This window comes from Choloepus didactylus, chromosome 7 (assembly GCF_015220235.1).
Source record: "Choloepus didactylus isolate mChoDid1 chromosome 7, mChoDid1.pri, whole genome shotgun sequence".
Taxonomy (NCBI): Eukaryota; Metazoa; Chordata; class Mammalia; order Pilosa; family Megalonychidae; genus Choloepus; species Choloepus didactylus.
Genome location: NC_051313.1, coordinates 3,516,873 through 3,538,128, shown reverse-complemented (window position 1 = coordinate 3,538,128; position 21,256 = coordinate 3,516,873). Strand labels below are relative to the sequence as shown.

Genomic DNA, 21,256 nt, shown 5'->3' with positions numbered 1-21,256 from the left:
GGCACATGATGGCTAAATGAGGAAAGTCCTTCACACACACACCATGGAGCTGGGTGTAGGGAGCCCTTCTCGTCACTGGACAGCCGAAGACCTCTTAGCGGGGTCCTCAGTAATATGTGGGAAAGCCAAGTCAGAGAACTGCCCCCGATTTTCATTGCCTATTTTGGCTTCATGACCCAAACTAGAAATACCTTCACCGGGGTCTTTTTCTTTTTCCTTAAAGTTAAGAGGAGGGAAAGTTGGGCCTAATTTTGTGATATTCCAAAAAATTGGTAAAACTAAAATTAAAATCTGAAAAAGTTCTTTCTCATTTTTTTTATTTTGAAAGTTATTTGCCAATATTTTATTTCAAATTTGTCCCTGGGTAGACACATTATTGAGTTCAGCATTCTTTTGTATTTGCTTTAAAATGTAATTTGCCTTAGACATATGGATAAAGGTCTAGAAGTGCTTTTGGATTAATATTTGAATATTTGCACAAAACATATAAAAAACTTCAGTAACATTCTGCAAAAGTAATGAAGTGTTTGATGCTAGACAATAAAATTAATATTAGGATTCATGTATAATTATGCCTGTGGGTGAAGTCAGGAAACCCGTAGGCCTGCTTCCAACCCGGCCATCTTGGAGCACCATTAATTTCTGAAAACATTTGGTTTAATCGGGTAACAGGAGGCAAATCTGGGTGGACCCATCTCTAGCTTCAAGGCCACGCCGCTGATGGTGCCAGTCTTGAGTCTTGGTTTCATTTAGGGATTATAACTGTTTCCAGGATCACTGTTCAACTCAGTGAACAGGCTCTGAGATCGTTTTCATCACCATTTTGAAATTACAGAGGACTCTCGTTCTGTAGAAGTTCAGTAGAGAAGTGGACGTGTCCCGGCAGCTCTGTAAATGCTGAGTGGCTGTGTGGGGGCCTTTCCGACATGGGAGGTGGTCTGCATGAGTCTGCACCTGGGGGTGAGGCACTGCACGTGTGGGGGGCTGGCGGCCATCCTGGGGAGCGCCGTACGGCTGGAGCTCTGACCGAAGGTTGGAAGATGCTGAGTGAGGGCAGTGTGGCCTCGGGTCTGCTGAGTGTGGCCCTCGAGGTCTGTGGCCCTTGGAGGGTGGCCGTCCCCTGTGGCGCGGTTCTCACAGGTGAAGCTTACAGATGGAGTTACCTGGACATTTTAATCAAACTCCCTGTTGCATTTCTTGTGATATGTATTCTATGTTATGTTATGTTATGTTATGTTATGTTATGAACGTGTTTAACTTATTTACATTTTCTGCAGTGAGGTCAAGAAGTGTTTAATCCTACTGGGATTGTTAAGAAATGGGTGGAATAATAATGACATTCAAATGTTTTGTTTTCATCGAGAACTTCATGATTTGTAAAACATTCTCACAACTCAGGAAAGAGGTTATATTTCTCCATTTGCTGAATGAGTTCAGCAGGAATAGATCTTAAAGAAAAGCCTCTCAAGCATTAACTTATTATTTATGATAGCTAATTTTCATAGTAGCAGGCTGCTGATAAACATAGGGAAAGAGGTTGTTAAGGGTTTCTTTAGCAATGTGGATTTAAAATATAGAAATTTAAAACTTAGTTTTCTGATTCAGGTTCATGGTATTGAATTCTTCTGTGATACAGTGTTGTACTTTTTTCAGTTTGCTGTGCTTTGTGGAGATACTTTAAAATGTGTCTTATTTTTATGTTTTATGTTTCTACAGGCAATCCCTACTCAGCAGAGGAGAACAGGTCAACTTGCTTCTGGAATTAGATCATCTCCTTTCCCCACAGAGTATCTGGCTGAAATTAACAAAGTTTTGCTTTCCGTGGATGACGTTGAATTATTGCTTAATACTCCAGAGCTAGACACTGTGTGTGATGACTTCTCTTTTCAGGAAGACTCCCTGAAGGTAAATCCCCAGACACTGCGTTAGAATAGCTGCAGCTGACAAGGAAACAAATGAAGGGATTTGTTATTGTGCTGCTTAGGTCATCTGTAACTTTTTAAATTTGTGCCAAGGAATTAGTAATGTGTATGAATAACTAACCTTTTTCAGGTCCATAAATGAAGTATTATCAACAATTTTAATGTTTTTAAAACAAGTAATTTTAAATGTGCACAGTTATTAATTCTTTGCAAAATCAGAAACATTTTGTATCAAAGTGTACACAAGCCATATTCCTGTCTTATACATTTGTTTGTCAGCTGATGGACTGTCAGCATTTGTCATACTGTCTGCAGTGACTTAGGAGACTTGAGATGGGGTGGGGAAAGGTGTATTGATTGTCAGCTAATTAAGGGCTGCAAGTTTAATTCACAAAACTAATAAATTCCATCCAGATTTTTTCACAAAATGTGATTACCTTTATGACTAGGTGCTACATTTAAAATATTACAATTATGGTAAGTAATGAATTGACAATATAAAGTCGTAATAAAATTACTGATAGATTTAATAGGTTTGATTACTCACTTCTGTCATTTGCGCTAGTATTGTTAGAATTTGCAAATATAAATAATTCTAGCATCAAGCCCTTCATTCCTTTTGCAGAGTGTTATTGAAGCTTTTTATATGTTTGTGCAAATGTTACCTGGACTGTGGGAGTATTTTTTTTTTCTGCCATTAGTATATTATGTAGCGTTTCTCAAACTTTAGGGGTATCCCAATACAGGTATTATTTTAAAAAGTTTCCAGTTTTGCTGAGCAAAATTATTTTACAGCCTTGTTATCTTAAATGAGTGTTAGGCAATATAGATTTTTGTTCACTGGAGATTTGCTTGATGGACTCCTTTGCTTGATTTTGTTAATGTGTGACGTATGACAATATATTTTTAGAATATCAAAGACCAGCTGGACAAGCTCGGAGAGCAGGTTGCAGTCATTCATGAGAAGCAACCCGATGTCATCCTCGGGGCTTCCGGACCCGAAGCTGTTGAGATCGGGGACACGCTGACCCGGTTGAATGCAAAATGGGACCGAGTTAATAGAATTTTCAGTGATCGGAAAGGGTAAGCGTAAGTTCAATCACAGTTCCGTGTCTTTTAAAAGAAGGCCAGTAAGTTCATGGGCCTTGAAAAGGGTCAGGTGTGTGTAATGGTGAATGTGACTGTGTTTCAAACGCTTGTGATAATATATGTCCTGTTTCGTAATTTAGTGAGTGTAATTTCCTAAAGAAAGAGAACTCTGATGGCACGTAGATGAACGCTTACCGCCTGGCGTCTCAGTCAAGTGGGAGCACCTTTAGTTTTTAATATCTAAGTAATGTCAGTTCTCTTTAACAATATTTTAAAAGCATTTTAATTAATGTTCAATTTCTTCACACTCTTGTTGATCAATGCAAGTGAAGAGCAGAGTGTGCCAGAACCTTGGAATCCATGTAACTTTGGTTTGAGAGAATGCTTTTGACCTTCTTTACTCAGTTTTGTCTGTGCCCACCAACAGGCAGAAATCAAAGCTGGTAAGATTTTTGCCAATGGCTGTGTATGTAGTGGGAAGGCAAATAAGACGTAACCTAGTGCAGTGTAAGTTAGTGTATAAGAAGAAAGGGGATACAGAAAAGTACACTGGGACATTTTAGAGATGCGAAAAACTAGGCATCATGTTTTATACAGTTATGGTTTTTTGTTACACCTTTTTCATGTGATTAAACAATCTTTGAAAATTTACTTTTCTGGCCTTATCATATGTTCCCTTGCATAGATAATGTCTATTTTGTAGCCATCTCTATACTTGTAGAGAATATCCTTGTACTTGCATCTTTATCCATATGTCTCAGTGTACCATTAGGCCTAACTAATGGATGAAGACTAATTTGTTAATGAATAATGACATTTTAAAGCTCTTGATTGCATCACCAAAGTGGTTATCACAGCCCTGCAGTAGTAGATGTGAAGTGTCCCTTATCTTGAGCCCTTGCTAAGATTGACATGTTTCTTTAGATCATTGCCAATTTTATAGTGATTGATTGCATCTCAATTTTATTTTCAGTTATTATATTTCCACTGAGATTTGGATGTTCTTACATATGTTTATTGCCTTCAGTCTTATTTCTTCTGTTGATTATTTGCTCACATTCTTTGCCCATTTTTCTAGTGTGCTATTGCTACTTACTTATTAATTTGTAAAAGCTTTTTTCTGTATTGAGTATTTTAGCCATATGAATTTTTTCTACATTGTTTAATTATTCACAGCTTTTGCTGTGCCCTTTAATTTTGTTAGTGGTGTCTTTGGACATATTGAAATGTTACTTTTACATAGTTTAATCTGATAGTCTTTTCCTTTGTGGTTTCTTCATTGTTTGTATATATATGTATAAACACACACACACACACACACATATATATTTCTTTTCATTTTCAGACTAAATATGTATATATATTTTTAAAAGCAATTTTTTAGTTTGATTTAAAAATTTACGTTTAATAATTTAATCCTTCTGGATTACTTTCGGTGTGTTTTAAGGGTTAGGGCTCCATTTTGGTGGTTCTGAGCATATTCTGCACCAGCTCCCCAGTGGCAAGGCAGGCTCTCTGCGTCTCTGGCTCAGCTATTTTTACTTTATTTTTCTTAAGTAAACCACCAATTTTCTCAATATTTTTAACTGAATAATTTCTTCCTTAATGTTGGAGAAACCTCCTTTATGATAATTTAAAATACATTTCTATTTCCTATTTAATTCTTCTGATTCTTTCTTATTAAATTATGAGTCTTAGTCTAATAATATAATGTTTTCATTTTTAATGCATTATAGTTGTTTTTTTTTTCCCCCAATCTGGTACAGGAAGTTTTCCCTAAATATCTTAAGTTTAAAATCTTACTCTTTGTCTAGATTTATACTTCCGGTAAAATTTTAAAATCATTTTGAAAAATGTTCTCCTAAAATCCTCTTGGGGGGTTGATTGCATTGCATTAAACCTATACATAACTAAGAGGAAATTATCAATTTGGAGTTTAGTCTTTCATTATTTGGGCCCTTTTCGGTGTCCTTGGAAATGTTTTGAAGGTTTGTCTGGACCTTTCTCAACGAGACCGTAACTAGGGGGCTGTGGGCTTTCCTTTAGGTGTTGTGTACATTTCTTTTGTATAATCTTATGTGTGTGCACGTGTGTATTCAAGTGCGTGCGAGTGTGCACTTGTGGGTGAAAACTTCATTGCTGGTGTAGAAGAAAACAATTGTTTGACTACTTCCTAAACTTTCTAATTTACCCCTCTAGTCTTAGAGCTGATTTTCTTGGACTTTTTCATTATATGGGCACATCATTTGTGTCCAGTGATAACTTTGTCTTCGTTTTATCATTTATTCTGTTTGCATCTATGCATCCAACTACCGTGCTAGAACTTTGAGAACAAAGTTGAATAGTAATTTTGTTGGCTGACCTTCATGTCATTTCTTGATTACCTTTTAAGTTTCCTTTTAGGAAATAGTTTTTTCCATGGGACTTTCAAACATATTCCCTTATGTTATAAAAGTCCTCTCCATTATATCTTTCATTTCATTAGTTTTCTCTGTCTTATTTTATTTGTCCCAGCACTTGGATTTATTCATTATATTTTATTCTTATTCTTTTTTTCTAATTTTCATGTTTAATAGTAAAGAGATGATTTTAGAAATATTTTCTGTAAAAATATTAGTATTTGGCTGCGAACGAGAGCCCATGTGATACATGTACAGCTTCCCCACTATCCCTACCTTTTTAATTTTCAGAAACTTAAGAAAGTAGCACAAACAATGGAATAGATACCTGTTCTAGTTTGCTAATGCTGCTGGAATGCAAAACACCAGAAATGGATTGGCTTTTATAAAGGGGGTTTATTTGGTTACAAAGTTACAGTCTTAAGGCCATAAAGTGTCCAAGGTAACACATCAGCAGTCAGGTACCTTCACTGGAGGATGGCCAGTGGTGTCCAGAAAACCTCTGTTAGCTGGGAAGGCATGTGGCTGGCGTCTGCTCCGAAGTTCTGGTTTCAAAATGGCTTTCTCCCAGGACGTTCATCTCTAGGCTGCAGTTCCTCAAAAATGTCACTCTTAGTTGCTCTTGGGGTGTTTGTCCTCTCTTAGCTTCTCTAGAGCAAGAGTCTGCTTTCAACGGCCATCTTCAAACTGTCGCTCATCTGCAGCTACTCTCTCAGTTTGTGTGCATTCTTCAAAGTGTCCCTCTTGGCTGTACCGGCTTCCTCCTTCTGTCTGATCTTATATAGTGCTCCAGTAGTTTAATTCAGAGCCACCCTGAATGGGCGGGCCAACACCTCCATGGAAATTATCCAATCAGAGTCATCACCCATAGTTGGGTGGGGCACATCTCCATGAAAACACTCAAAGAATTATAATCTAATTAACACTGATAGGTCTGCCCACACAAGATTACATCAAAGATAATGGCATTTGGGGGGACATAATACATTCAAACTGGACATTCCACCCCCTGGACCCCAAAATGACATTATCTTTCCATATACAAAATACATTCATCCCACAACAATATCACAGAAACTTTAATCATTTCAGTAACAATAAGATCCCCTCAAAATCATTTATAGACATGGTCAGTCCTAAGGCATAATTCTCCTTTAGCTGTGGATCTGTGAACTTAGAACAAGTTATGTGCTTCCAATATACAAAGGAGGGACATTCAAAGGATAAACATTCCTATTGCCATAAGGAGAAACTGAAAGGAAAACAGGGTTAACAGGACCAAAACAGTTCCTGAAACCTGCAGGACAAACTCCATTGGATTTCAAAGTCTGACAGTCATTAACAGAACGATGTTGCATCCTTGGGGCTTGAGAGAGCAGGAGTCTAACCCTTCCTAAGGGCCTTTTTGGCAGTCTTTTCCTCTCCAAATGCTGGGGTGAGTTCTCCAACATATCCACACATTGGGGAGACTACCTTCTCAGCCCCACCCTCCTCAAACATCAGGGCAGCACCCGGAGTCCCTTCCATCTCCGGGGCACATGCTCAGCCCCTTCAGAACAGTGGGGTGGCAGCTAGGCTCTCCCCAGTTCCCTGACAATGAGCTCCACCCTCTTTGGGACCTGGGGTGGCAAAACTCTTCCTGAGCATTGAGGCAGAATGCCCACCCTTGACCTCCGGGGCAAACTCACCCTTTCCATGCATGTGGGCCACTCTGCTCTCCCAGCCTGAGACCTCTTGACTCCAGACATCAACCACTATGGCTCTGTCCTTGAAGAAATTTTTCCTTCAATTTGTTCCTTGTCTGTCTCCTCCAGTCCAGACCGGCAATGGCTCTGTCTATAAAGATCTCGCAAAAATTCTGTTGGCTTTGCATGAAGCACGCAGGGGTCAAAGCCGTCAAACAATAGGACTTTCCACAAATCCTTTCTGCTTAACTCCTTTTCCAATCTTGGCTTGCACTGAAATGGCAGCTGGGTTCCATGTTTGGTTACATCCTCATGTTGGGCTGTAGCTTCTGGGATACCACCCCCTGGAATCCGTAATTTTCCAAGCCATCAGCTTCTGGTTTCTTTGAACCCAAGAGCTCAGTTCTAAGTTTATCTCTCTCCGCTCTCATTTTACTATAAGCTGCAAGGAGAAGCCAGGATATATCCTCCATATGTAGTCTGGAGATCTCCTCAGCTAGGTATTACAGGTTGTTGCTTTCAAATTCTTGCTTCCATTTGACACCATGACTCAATTTTGCCAAATTCTCTGCCACTTTAAAACAAAGATTGCCTTTCTTCCCGTTCGCAACAACACATTGATCATTTCTGTTCAAGGCCTCATCAGAAGTATCTTTAGAGTCCATACTTCCACAAACAGTCTCTTCAATCAGTTTAGGCCTTTTCTATCACGCTCCTCACAGTTCTTCCAGAATCTCCCCCTTATCCATTTAAAAAGCCATTCCAACATGTTTGGTATTTGCAAACACAGCAGCACCAGCAGTCTACTTCTGGTACCAAAATCTGTTCTAGTTTGCTAATGCTGCTGGAATGCAAAACACCAGAAATGGATCGGCTTTTATAAAGGGGGTTTATTTGGTTACAAAGTTACAGTCTTAAGGCCATAAAGTGTCCAAGGTAAGTCATCAACAGTTGGGTACCTTCACTGGAGGATGGCCAATGGTGTCCAGAAAGCCTCTGTTAGCTGGGAAGGCACGTGGCCGGCGTCTGCTCCAAAGTACTGGTTTCAAAATGGCTTTCTCCCAGGATGTTCCTCTTTAGGCTGCAGTTCCTCAAAAATGTCACTCTTAGCTGCTCTTGGGGTGTTTGTTTTCTCTTAGCTACTCTGGATCAAGAGTCTGCTTTCAACAGCTGTCTTCAAACTGTCTCTCATCTACAGCTACTATCTCAGCTCCTGTGTATTCCTCAAAGTGTCCCTCTTGGCTGTGTCAGCTTGCTCCTTCTGTCTGATCTTATATAGTGCTCCAGTAATTTAATTCAAACCCAGCCTGATTGGGTGGGCTAACACCTCCATGAAAATTATCCAATCAGAGTCATCACCCACAGGTGGGTGGGGCACATCCCTATGGAAACACTCAAAGAATTACAATCTAATTAACACTGATAGTCTGCTCACACAAGATTACATCAAAGATAATGGCGTTTGGGGGGACATAATACATTCAGACTGGCACTGTACCTGTATTACCTCAACCCAGAATTAATCAACATTTTGTTTTGTTATTTGGAATCTGATATTTAGATCCAGTATTCTTCATCTACCTTGCTTGGTCCTATTTCCTGTCCCTCTCCTCTTCCTAGGGGAAACTACTTTTGGGCTGTATATATCCTTCTGGTCTATTCTTTATGCTTTTACATGAAACTGTTTCTCCGTACCAGCACTTAGTACTTGGTTAGTGTTGTCTTTCCTCAAGTTCTTATAAGTATAATATATTCATTATTTTGTCTTCATTTTTCCACTCGACATGATTTTTCAGATCTTCTTTTCATAGATTTAATTAGATGTACTTAACTGCTAGAAAATATTCTACTGTGTGACTATCACATTTTATTCATCCATTTCACAAGTGATAGGCATTTGTATCCAATTTTGTGGCTACTATAATTCATGCTGCAATGAATTCTGGGTACATGTGTCAGTTTCTTGGATTTGTGTATCCATACTCAAAGAGTGGAAACTCTGGGTGTTCAGAAATCTATTTTAGAAATTCTTTCCTACCTCAAGGTTTTAAAGACATTCTCCTGTAAAATACTAAAATTATTTTTAAGTTTTGCTTTTTGCCTTCTAGTCTTCAATACCTTTTGAATTCATAAAAAATGTTCTAATATATGATAGCAGACAATTATTTTTCCATATGAAATGCTAATTACTCTGAGATTGTTTTTTGAATCACCCATGATTTCCGTACTCATTTGTGATGCCACCAGTATCAGTTTCCCCTAATTGTATGCCTATCTTTCTGGACTCAATATTCTGTTCCTATGTCTGTTATTTACAACTGCCTCAAGAGCAAATAATTTTGATTATAGCTTTACAGTCGCGTACATAGCAAATCATATGGTTTAAAAAAAATAATTTTGTCTCTTAATTTCAAATCCTTACACATTTATCTTTGTCTTATTGCATCAGGTAGGCCTTCCAGGACCGTGTTTATTCATAGCAGGAAAGCAGTGTCCATGACTGGATCCTGACTCTAATGGGAATGCTCCTAAAGTAAAGCATTAACAGTATTTGTTGTGGGAGTTCTGGGAGCACAAGTTTTCATTATACTATGGTATTTCTTCTTATTAAAAAATCTCAGTATTTTCAGTTTTGAGTTGCTGCTGAAGGATTTCCCCCATTCATATCACTTGGCTGTAAAATGAATTTTTTTTCATTGTGCTATTAAGTATGAATTCTGAAGTTTTCCTAAATTCAAGACATTCATAGAATTTTAATGAGTATGAATTCTATGGTGTCTGATGTGGTGTGACTTCTTGCTAAAAGCTTTCCCACATTCACTATGTTGATATGGTTTTTCACCTGTATAGATTCTCCTGTATGGAGCAAGGGTTGAGAACAGAGGGAAGGCTTTCCCACATTCATTACAACCATAGCACTTCTTGCCCATGTGACTTCTCATATACACAGTAAGAGATGAGCTTTGGCAGAAGGCTTTCCCACATATTTTACATTCATAAGGTTTATCACTTGTATGAATTCTCACATGTACGGTAAGTGATGTGATTTGAGAGAAGGCTTTCCCACACTTGTTACGTTCATAGGATTTCTCTCTTGTATGGATATTGTGATATTTAATGAGGTATTGCTTCTGCCTGAAGATTGTTCCACATTCATTACATTTATAGGGTTTCTCTCCAATATGAATTTTCTCATGCTCAGTGAGATTTTGTTTGCCACTATAGGTTTCCCACGTTCCTTACATGTATAGGGTTTCTCCCCAGTGTGACATCTCTGGTGCCTAATGAGGCTTGACTTCTGAATGAAATTGTTCCCACATCTTTCACATTCATAAGATTTCTCTCCAGTATGGATTCATTCATGGATAATGAGATTTTCCTTCTAGCTAAAGACTTTTACACATTAATTATATTGAAAGGATTTCTTTCCACTATGAATGTTCTGATGTTCAATGAGGTATTGCTTCTGGCTGAAGGCTCTTCCACACTGATGACATTCAAATGGCTTCTCTCCAGTATGAATTTTTTCATGCTCAGTGAAATATGATTTGCCACAGAAGGCTTTCCCACAGTGCTTACAAGCATAGCATTTCTTTCCAGTATGATTTTTACGATGTCTAATGAGGATTGACATCTAAATAGAAGCTTTCCCATATTCGTAAAGTTTCTCTCCAGTATGATGTTTCTGGTGCAAAAGGAAGTTTCCCTTCTGGCTGAAGACTTTTCCACATTTATTACATTTATATGGTTTCTTCTCTGTATGACTTCTCAAGTGTAGAGTAGGGGATGAGATTCAAGAGGACACTTTACCACATTCAGAACATTCATGTGACTTCTCTCCAGTATGTATTTTCTCATTCTCTATGAAGTTTTGCTTCAGGGTAAAGGTTTTTCCACATTTATTACATTCATAAGCTTTCTCTCCAGTATGAATTTGTTCATGCTGAAGAAGATCTGATTCAGGCTAAAGTCTTTCCAACATTTCTGTAACATTCAGTGTTTTCTCCTACAACTTTCCTTGTATTTATTAAGATGAGACAAGGATGAAAAACTCCAGTGTCTATGGGAGCTGAATTTATGATGGAAGACTTTTCTTACATCAATTCCCCTAATACGAGATGATTACAAAAATGAATGAAATATTCTCTCATTCATAATGGTCCTTTCTTACACAGCTTCTCTCATATTTAAGTATAAATTATATTCCAGTTGCTTTCAAACTGAGTCATATACATAGAGGTGTAGTCTTGAAGAATAGGTATCTGTGCCCAGAGGAAACTTTTCTGTTTCTTAGGTTTTCTGACTTTTTTGCCAGTCTATGTTTTAATGGAGAAGGCTCAAATTTCACTTACAAGTCTTTCATGGTGCATCTTTATCTGTTTATAAAATTTCCCTGTCTTCGTCTGGAGAGTGTCTCCTTGTTCTAGTTTGCTAATGCTGCCGGAATGCAAAACACCAGAGATGGATTGGCTTTTATAAAAGGGGGTTTATTTGGTTACACAGTTACAGTCTTAAGGCCATAAAGCGTCCAAGGTAACACATCAACAATCTGGTACCTTCACTGGAGGATGGCCAATGGTGTCCGGAAATCCTCTGTTAGCTGGGAAGGCATGTGGCTGGCATCTGCTCCGAAGTTCTGGTTTCAGAATGGCTTTCTCCCAGGACGTTCCTCTCTAGGCTGCAGTTCCTCAAAAATGTCACTCTTAGTTGCACTTGGGATATTTGTCCTCTCTCAACTTCTCCGGAACAAGAGTCTGCTTTCAACGGCTGTCTTCAAGATGTGTCTCATCTGCAGCTTCTGTGCTTTCTTCAAAGTGTCCCTCTTGGCTGTAGCCCCTCTTCAAAATGTCACTCGCAGCTGCACTGAGTTCCCTCTGCCTGTCAGCTCATTTATATGGCTCCACTGATCAAGGCCCACCCAATGGGTGGGCCAACACTCTGTGGAAATTATCCAATTAGAGTCATCACCCACAGTTGGGTGGGGCCCATCTCCACAGGAACACTCAAAGGATTCCAGTCTAATCATCACTGATAACATCTGCCCACACAAGATGACATCAAAGATAATGGTGTTTGGGGGGCACAGTGTATTCAAACTGGCACAGTCCCTTACAGTTCTTCTTCAGTCATCCATTGCTCTTGTTTGATCTGGTGACCTTAAACTTGTAAACAGAAAGTGACACAGAATTTAGAAGTTACTGTTGGCAGTCAAAGCAGCATCCCAGAATTCAGGCTGAAACCTTAGGGTCCTCAGGGGTTTTGAAGGATATGGAAGGTTAAGATCTGCACAAGGAAGCTGACTCGTGAATCTGCGTGTTTCCTTCTGCACCCTCCCGTGCAGCCTCACAGACTCTGAGCATCACCACGTCACAGGAGGCAATTCCTCCCCTTCTACCTCAGCCACGTTGCAGCCTGACGGAGTCCTTCCCTTCAGTCTTCCTTGCCCGGTTGGGGACCCAGAAGCCCAACACCTACATCCAGCCCCACAATGCAAGGAGTCGAAACAAAACTCCTATCCTTATTCTTAATTTTTGCTTGGTTTTTCTCCTTCCTACCTTGATAAATTAACCTAAATATTTAGTTTTTCTTTATCTCTATTTACCCATCTCTCAGAAGCAGTAAGTGAGAGCTCCATTCTTATGCTCTTATTCTTTTGACAAAATACCAGGAGATTGGCAAATGTCCTGTGCTTTTCAGGTTTGCTCAAAATCGTGTGACCAGCATAGCTGTCTCAGGACTCTGCTGCTTTAGCTATAAAACTTTTCAGCTGTTTGTGGCCTGTGGTAAAAGATCAAAACTTTGAGAAGGAAACATCATCCTCTTTCAGAATTGCCTTTTGCTCACTCTGCAGTGGCCCCTGGCATCGGCATTCATTTTTTCCAAATATGTGACTTTAGAGCCACCTCGGACCCAACCAGGGGGCTCCTTTTCCTGATGTATCTCATCCTTCCATGGGGCCAGGTGTGTCTCCCTCCTCACCTGGGTGCCCGGGTCCCTGTATTGGGCCTTTTCTGTCCTAATCTGGTCCTCTCTGTGGCTTCAGTGGTGCTTACAGCACAGTGGACCATGCCCGGTGTTCTAGTTTGCTAATGCTGCTGGGATGCAAAACACCAGAGATGGATTGGCTTTTATAAAGGGGGTTTATTTGGTTACACAGTTAAGTCTTAAGGCCATAAAGTGTCCAAGGTAACACATCAGCAATCGGGTACCTTCACTGGAGGATGGCCAATTGTGTCCAGAAAACCTCTGTTAGCTGGGAAGGCACGTGGCTGGCGTCTGCTCCAAAGTTCTGGTTTCAAAATGGCTTTCTACCAGGATGTTCCTCTCTAGGTTGCAAATACCCCAAAAATGTCACTCTTAGTTGCTCTTGGGGTATTTGTCCTCTCTCAACTTCTCCGGAGCAAGAGTCTGCTTTCAATGGCCCTCTTCAAACTGTCTCTCTTCTGCAGCTCCTGTGTGAGGATTTTCACAGACCACGTGGTGATGGTCTTTGGGCCCTCTCAGTGAGTTTTGCTCCAGGAACTCTTACTGTTGGCACATTGCTAGGGTTTCAGCATGTGCTAACTGAATGTAAGGACTGATTTTCATGAAAGAAGATAATAGATAAATATATTCTATAGAGTTCGTGATGTCAGGGACCATTTAATTATTATTTTAAACCATAGTATTACTTTTATTATGTAAAATTATTGTTATTATTATTTTCTGAAGTTGTAGAGATTTATTTTAAACCTCTCCTGGCTGCACTACACTTAACAGAAAGGGAGAAGAAAAGTCTTTAGGTTCCTAATCCAATAAAGCTTTTCCTTTCTGTATTAGTTTTGCGTGCTCCACATGTGGCAGGCACCGGAGCTCTTGCTTCATCTGGCAGAGGGCTCAGTCACACACAGTCCTGGGAGGCCTGTGTCTCCTTGCCCTGCTCTGGGCCCCGCCCTCCTCTGCACACGTGTCCACACGGGGCTGTGTCCGGGGAGGGCACACGGAACCTCCGCACCCCGAGATCACGGACGGCATGCAAGAGGCTGCTGCAGCCTCCTCGCCTTTCACTTTGTCTTAGCTGCGAACCAGGTGTTCTGCAGGAAAAGACCATAATTACTTTCTGGGTAGGGAGAGTAGGGTAATTCATCACGTTTTCCTTTTCACTATCTTTGCAACATTAAGTGCTTGAAGTTGGGTGGGTTAACATGCCTGCAGGTAATCAATCTTGATTTTCCAAGCTGGAGAAGTGCTCATTGTGTGTGTGCACACATTTGTGTGTGTGTGTGTGCACATGAGTGTGTGGTGTGTGTGCATGGGTGTGTGCACACGTGCTTGTGAGTATACTGTGCATGTGTGTGAGTGTACTCTGCATGTGTGTGCGTGCACATGTGAGGGGGGAGGGAGAGGGAGCGCAGGGGCTGTAGCTGGGGGCAGGTAGCCTTCCCTTCCCTCGGAGACGTGGGGAGCTGTGACCCATAGGGGAAATTGGTCTTGCAAAGTTCTGAGGTGTGAGTTAAGCCACTTGGGGGATTTCAGCTTGCAATGGGATTTGGATCTCCTTTTTAGAAAACTTGCTTGTAGGCCTGGCTGGAAAGCCTGGACACGGATTTTCCTGTGTTCTCCTGCAGCCACCTCGCCCGGGCAGTGGAAAGGAGGCGACAGCTCCATGGCGACCTGCACGACCTCACCCAGTGGGTGGCAGAGGCGGAGCAGGTGCTGGAGGACACCCGGGCCCCGGACGGCAGCCTGGACGTGGAGAAGGCCCGGGCCCACCAGCGGGTGAGTGTCGCCCCCGAGGCGGGGCGTCTGCTGGGAGGCTGCATGTACATTTAGCTCCTGGCTCACACGATTTCAGAAGTGGGGCAGCCAATATGCTTATACTTCGGAAGTGTGCAGACAATTTGAAATTTGTATTTTTAATCAGAATTTTATAAGGAAATTTAAATAACCTCTTTAGTGGCTTATGGGAGAAAGAAATTAATTTTATTTATTTCTCTCTCTTTCCTTGTTTTTATTATTTTTTTTATCTTGGGGGTCAGGGCCGGGATGGAGGAGGCACAGGCAGAGGGGTTGGGGCCAAATTTATTTTCAATATTTCGTGTTCAGAATAAAATTTGTGAAATGTTGTATCCAAGACTGGATCAAGGGCAGGTTTTTTAAGTATATGCGTGTCATTGCTGTTTCCTGTTCTTAAACACTTCCATAATGCATTTTCCTTTGCATCAATGATAATTATCATAAAAGTGAATTATTTTTGTGTGCTAGCAGCTCCTCACACAGGCACCGCCTGATTCCGCCTTGGGAAAATATAACACAAGATCCAAGTCCGTTCTGCTGAAACAGGTCTTTAAAAATAATGGCAGAGCACAAACAATTTCAGTTTTACCCTCGTTAAGAATATTTCCCCTGTCATTAAATTTTTAAAATATATTTTGTGTAGAAGGGCCATTAGGAGTTAAAGAGGATACTCTTGTTTTTCTTGTAAGTATGCTGATGTGTTATTCCTGGTTTTGGAGTTACACATAAGGCTTAAATCTCACCTTTAAAGTGTTCCTTTCCTCTAGTGATGCTGAAACCTGCAGAACAGTGAGGCAGGGTCTCCAGGAGATGCACGCTGAGACTCCTCACCCTTGGAGGCCTGGGGTGGGTGTCCTGGGTGCAGTTTTCCGAGGGGTGCTTTCCAGCCGCACCTGATTGGGCTGAGCGTAGTGGAAACAGCTGCCGTTTGCTCTGGGCTCACGGCTTGTCCTTCCTCTTAAGTATTTCACCTGATGACTTTCACCAGAGTGGGCTGAACTTCAGAAGAGATCTCGGGGAGGGGGGAGCTTTCTTGCAGGGTGATTATGTTGCTTTAAATGCTGTTTCCACAAATGCGGAATATATTCCACAAATATCCTTCCGGGCTCATTTCTAATGCTCACCTTGGCACCCCGACACCTGGTGGATTCGTTGCACCCGCACGGCTGCTTCTGCAGGGGGAGTGAGCCCGGGTTGTTCTCTTCCAGGAACTCGAAGAGGGGGTGAGCAGCCACCAGCCCCGGCTGGCGGCTCTCAACACAGCTGGGGACAGGATGCTGCAGAGCCTGCCGCCTGCAGAAGGAAGCTTCCTGAAGGATCAGCTGGCGGCCTTAAACCAGCGCTGGCGAGCCGTTGTCACCGAAGTGAGGGGGAGGCCGCGGAGGTGAGTCAGCCAGGTGCCCTGCTGGTGCCGGAGCCCCCGGCGGGTTCAGGTCTCTTGTGTGGCCACAGTGGGGATTTTACCGATGTGCAAGCCTCCCGCTGCCCCTTGCTCCAGTACTGCGTTTTCCAGCTGTCCATTAGGCGAGGGTCTTAGAAATAGGTTTCAGTTTTTTCAGAAAGGGAATGGTTTTGTTAGCTGCCTGGGTCTCGTTTGTAACAGCCAGTTTCAGGGTTTCAGGGGTGGTGGGATGCCTTTTGCAAAATACCAGAAGTGGATTGGCTTTTATAAAGGGGATTTATTAGGTCAAAATTTACAGTTCTAAGGCCATGAAAGTGTCCAAACTAAGGCATCAACAAGAGGACACCTTCACTGAAGAAAGGCTGATGGTGTCCAGAACACCTCTGTCAGCTGGGAAGGCACGTGGCTGGCGTCTGCTGGTCCTTTGCTCCCAGGTTGTGTTTCAAAATGGCTTTCTCTAGAATGTTTCTGGGTCTCTCTTAGCTTCTTCAGCTCCTATGCATCTAAGCATCGGGGGTCCTCTCTTAGTTTCTCTGGAGCAAACTCTGGGCTAGCATCTCTGAAGTGTTAGCAAAAGTCTGCTTTCAATGGCCGTCTCCAAAATGTCTCTCTAAGCTTCAGCAGCGAGCTCCTTCTGTTTGTGAGCTCTTTTATAGGACTCCAGTGATTAAATCAAGACCCACCCTGAGTGGGCAGGGTCCAATCTCCATGGAAATAATTTAATCAAACTTTTCACCCAAACGTTGATTGACTCACATCTCCATGGAAACACTCAATCAAAAGATTCCAACCTGATCAACACTAATACGTCTGTCCCCACAAGATTGCATTAAAGAATATGGCTATTTGGGGGGACATAATATATCCAAACTGACACACTACTTTATACCATTTTTCTTTCACATACACATTATTTTATACAATGTTTAAAACTGTGTGTAATTATTGTCCAAGATGATCAAGATTTAATGGTCATTCTTTACTTGGTCTAATATACTTCATCCCATGGATGATCTTTGCATAGATAATGGTAGGTTTGGGTGCCATTTTAAAAGTCAGAGAGATATTTTTTTCCCCTGCTAATTTTAACTCTGTGGATGATATATTATTTTAGTGATAAGCTATTATTTTGTTAAGGGCCAGTCCAATACTTTAATAAGTCCAGTATTATTGTGTGATATTCAATATTCCACATGACATGTGGCCCCTGGCTGCTTTTTACTCTCTAACTTCAGTCAGCCTTCTGCATGTGGGCGTCTAGGTTTCCCAACACCCATTTGTTGAAGTGACTATTCTTGCCCCTTTGCATGTGTTTAGCACCCGCCTCAAAAATCAATTGGCCATAGATGTATGAGTCTATTGGTGCAATGATCTGTTTGTCTATCTTTGTGCCAGTACCACACTGTTTTGATTTATTATCACTTTGTATAGAGTTTTAAATTGGGAAGTATGAGTCCTCCAAACAGTTCTTCTTTTTCAAGATCAGTTATTCAAGGCTCTTTGAAGTTCCATATTAATTTGATGATCGGTTTTTCCTTTTCTGATAAAAAGGCTGCTGGAATTTTAATAGGGATTGCTTTGAATTTGCTCATTGTTTTGGTTAAATTGACCTATTAACAATGTTAACTCCTCCAATCCATGAATATGGGATATCTTGCCATTTATTTAGGTCTTTTTTTATTTCTTTCAGCAGTTGTTATGTAGTTTTCAGTATACAAGTCTTTTGTATCTTTAGTTATGTTAGTTAAGTTTACTTCTAGATGTTTTATTATGTAGATGCTATTGTAAGTGAAATTTCCTCTTCGAACTGTTTATAACTAGTGTATAGGAACACAATGGCTTTTTGTGTGTTGATCTTATACCCTGTCACTTCAGTGAATTCATTTATTAGCTCTAATAGTTTCCTTGTGGATTCCTTTGGGGTTTCTTTATATAAGGTCATATCATCTGCAAATAGAGATAGTTTTACGTCTTCCTTTCCAATGAGGATACCTTTTATTACAATGTCTTGTCTAACTGCTCAGGCAAGAACTTCTAGTACAGTATTGAATATCGTGGTGAAAATGGGCATCCTTTTCTTGTTCCTGATCTTAGGGGGAAAGCTTTAAGTCTTTCACCAATGAGTATGATGTTAACTGTGGGTTTTTTCATAAACAGCCTTTATCATGCTAAAGAAGTTCCAAACCTTCTATTCCTGTTTTTCTTGGAGTTTTTATCAAAAAAGAGTACTGAATTTTGACAAAAGTCTTTTCTGTGTCTATTGAGATAATCAAGTGTGGTTTCTTCCCTTCATTTTATCTATGGAGTTATTGCATTGCTGATTTTCGCATGTTGAACCACCCTTGCATTTCAGGGATGAATCCCACTTGGTCATGATATATAATCTTTTGAATATGCCTTTGGATTTGGTTTGCTAGTACTTTGGTAGGGATTTGTGCATCTATATTCATAAGGGAAATTGGTCTGTAATTTTCTTTTCTTGTGATGTCTTTACCAGGTGAGCAATGCTGCCCCATAGAATGTATTAGGATGTGCTGCCTCCTCTTTAATTCTTTGGAAGAGTTTGAGAAGGATTGGGACTGATTCTTCCTTAAATGTTTGGTGGAATTCATCAGTGAAGCTATCTGATCCTGGACTTTTCTTTGGTGGAATTTTTTGATTGTTGATTCGATCTCTGTACTTGTTATAGGTTTGTTTCTGTTTTCTATTTCTTCTTGAGTCAATTTAGGTAACTGATATATTTCTGGGAATTTTTCCTTTTCTCCTAGATTATCTAGTTTTTTGGTAGAAAATTTTTCATAATGTTCTCTTATAATCCCTTTTTTATCTCTGTAAGGGCGTTAGTGATATCATCATTTTCATTTCTGGTTTTAGTTATTTGCGTCCTTTCTCTTTTTTTCTTGGTCAGTCTAGCTAAAGCTTTGTCAATTTTTTTCAAAAGAACTTTGAATTTTTTCAAAGAACAACTTCATTGTTTTGTTTATTCTCTCAATTGTTTTTCTATTCTGTATTTCATTTATCTCCATTTTAATCATAATTATTTCCTTTCTTCTTCCAACTTTGGGTTATTTTGCTATTGTTTTTTTAACTAAAAAATCTTCTCAATTTTTAGTTAATTGAGAAGTAAAGTTAGACTATTCAATTGAGTTCGTCCTTCTTTTTTTAACATAGGCTTTCATAGCTATAGCTATTCCTCTAGCACTGCCTTCACTGCATTCCATAAGTTTTGGTGTGTTGCGTCTTTGTTTTAATTTGTCTTTAGGTGCTTCTAACTTCCCTGGTAATTTCTTCTTTAACCATTGGTTAAGAGTGTGCTGTTCAATTTCCACATATTTGTAAATATCCAGTTTTCCTTCTGTTGATGATTTCTAGCTTCACTCCATTTTGGTCAAAGAGGTTACTTTTTATGATAGCAATATTTTAAAATTTATTTAGACTTCTTTTGGGCCCTAACATCTAGGTCTGTCCTAAAGAAAATAATCAGTGTGCATTTGAAAAGAATAGATTTTCTGCTGTTGTTGGGTGAAGTCTTCTATATGTGTCGGTTAGATCTAGTTGGTTTGTGGTATTTTTCATGTCCTCTATTTCCTTATTGATCTCCTGCATCAGAAATCCAGTGTTGAAAATTGTGTATTGAAATCTCCAAATATTATTCTACAACTGTCTATTTTTCCCTTCAGTACTGCCATTTTTTGCTTCATATTTGGTGCCCTGCTGTTGGGTACAGATGTGTTTAAGATTGTTAAATTTTCCTGTTGAATTGACCCTTTTTTGTCTCTTGTAACAGTTTTGACCTCCAGTCTATTTTATTTGATATTAACCTGGTCATCCTCACTCTTTTTATTACGATTTGCCTGAAATATTTTTCCATCCTTTCAGTGTCAAATTATCCGTGGATCTGAGATGGGTCTTTTGTAAGCAGCATACAATTGAGTCATATTTCTTTTTCCAGTCTACCAATTTCTGCCTTTTATTGGAGAGTTTAATCCATTTACATTTAGGGAATTACTAAGGCAAGTTTTACTTCTGCCATTTTACGAATTGTATTTGTATATCTTATACCTTTTTTGTCCCTCTTTTCCTCCATTACTGCCTTCCTTTTTGCCTAGATTGTCTTTTGTAATGAGCATTTTTATTTATCTATCCTTTCCCTTTGTGTCGATCTGTTAGAGAATTTCTTAATTGTTATCATGGGAATTACATTAAGATACTAAGTCTATTACAATTTGGTTTGTGTTGATTTTAACTTGACTTCCATAGCCTACATATACACTGTATCTGTATGCCTTTCTCCCTCCCTTTTATGTTGTTCATGTCACAAATTACCTTTTTATGTATTATGTGCACAGTAACAGATTTACGCTTGTTTTTTATTTATGCATTTGAATTTTCAGCCTTGTAAGAAGCAAAAGCATTACAAATGAAAAATAAAACAATTCTAGCATATGTATTTTCACGTATTTTTACTTACACTGGAGATCTTTATCTCTTCATACAGCATTGCGATACTGTCTAGTGTCCCATCCTTTCAGCATGGAAGTCTCCCTTCAGCATTTCCTGTAAGGCAGGTCTAATGTGATGAACTCCCTCAGTTTTTGTTTGTCGAGAAATGTCTTAGGTTTTCCCTCATTTTGAAGGACATCTTTGCTGGGTGTATTATTCAGCACTTTATGTCCTCTCACTGCCTTCTGTCCTCCATTGTTTTTATTGAGAAACTGGATGTTGGTCTTTTTAAGGATCCCTTATATGTGACACGTCACTTCTCTCTTGCTGTTTTGGAGATTCTTTCTTTGTTCTTGGCATTGGACAGTTTGACTGTAATGCGTCTTGGTGTAGGGCTGAGTTCATCTTGCTTGGCATTCATTGAGCATCTTGGGTTTGTATATTTATATCTTTCATCAGATTGGGAAGTTTTATGCCGTTATGTCTTCTTTCTTCTCCTTCTGAGACTCTTAGGATGCATATATTGGTACATTTGATGGT

At 39.9% G+C, this 21,256-nt stretch overlaps 1 protein-coding gene across 12 annotated transcripts in view; it reads left to right on the top strand.

Annotated features, from left to right (window-relative positions):
* UTRN (utrophin) overlaps positions 1-21,256 on the top strand; it is a 473,101-nt gene that overhangs the window by 195,237 nt on the left and 256,608 nt on the right. For all 12 annotated transcript variants that reach the window (XM_037844841.1, XM_037844842.1, XM_037844838.1 and 9 more), the window contains 4 exons: positions 1,717-1,905; positions 2,833-3,005; positions 14,703-14,853; positions 16,080-16,255. In XM_037844841.1, the coding sequence (XP_037700769.1) occupies positions 1,717-1,905; positions 2,833-3,005; positions 14,703-14,853; positions 16,080-16,255 (689 nt within the window). The remainder of the gene's footprint in view (positions 1-1,716; positions 1,906-2,832; positions 3,006-14,702; positions 14,854-16,079; positions 16,256-21,256) is intronic.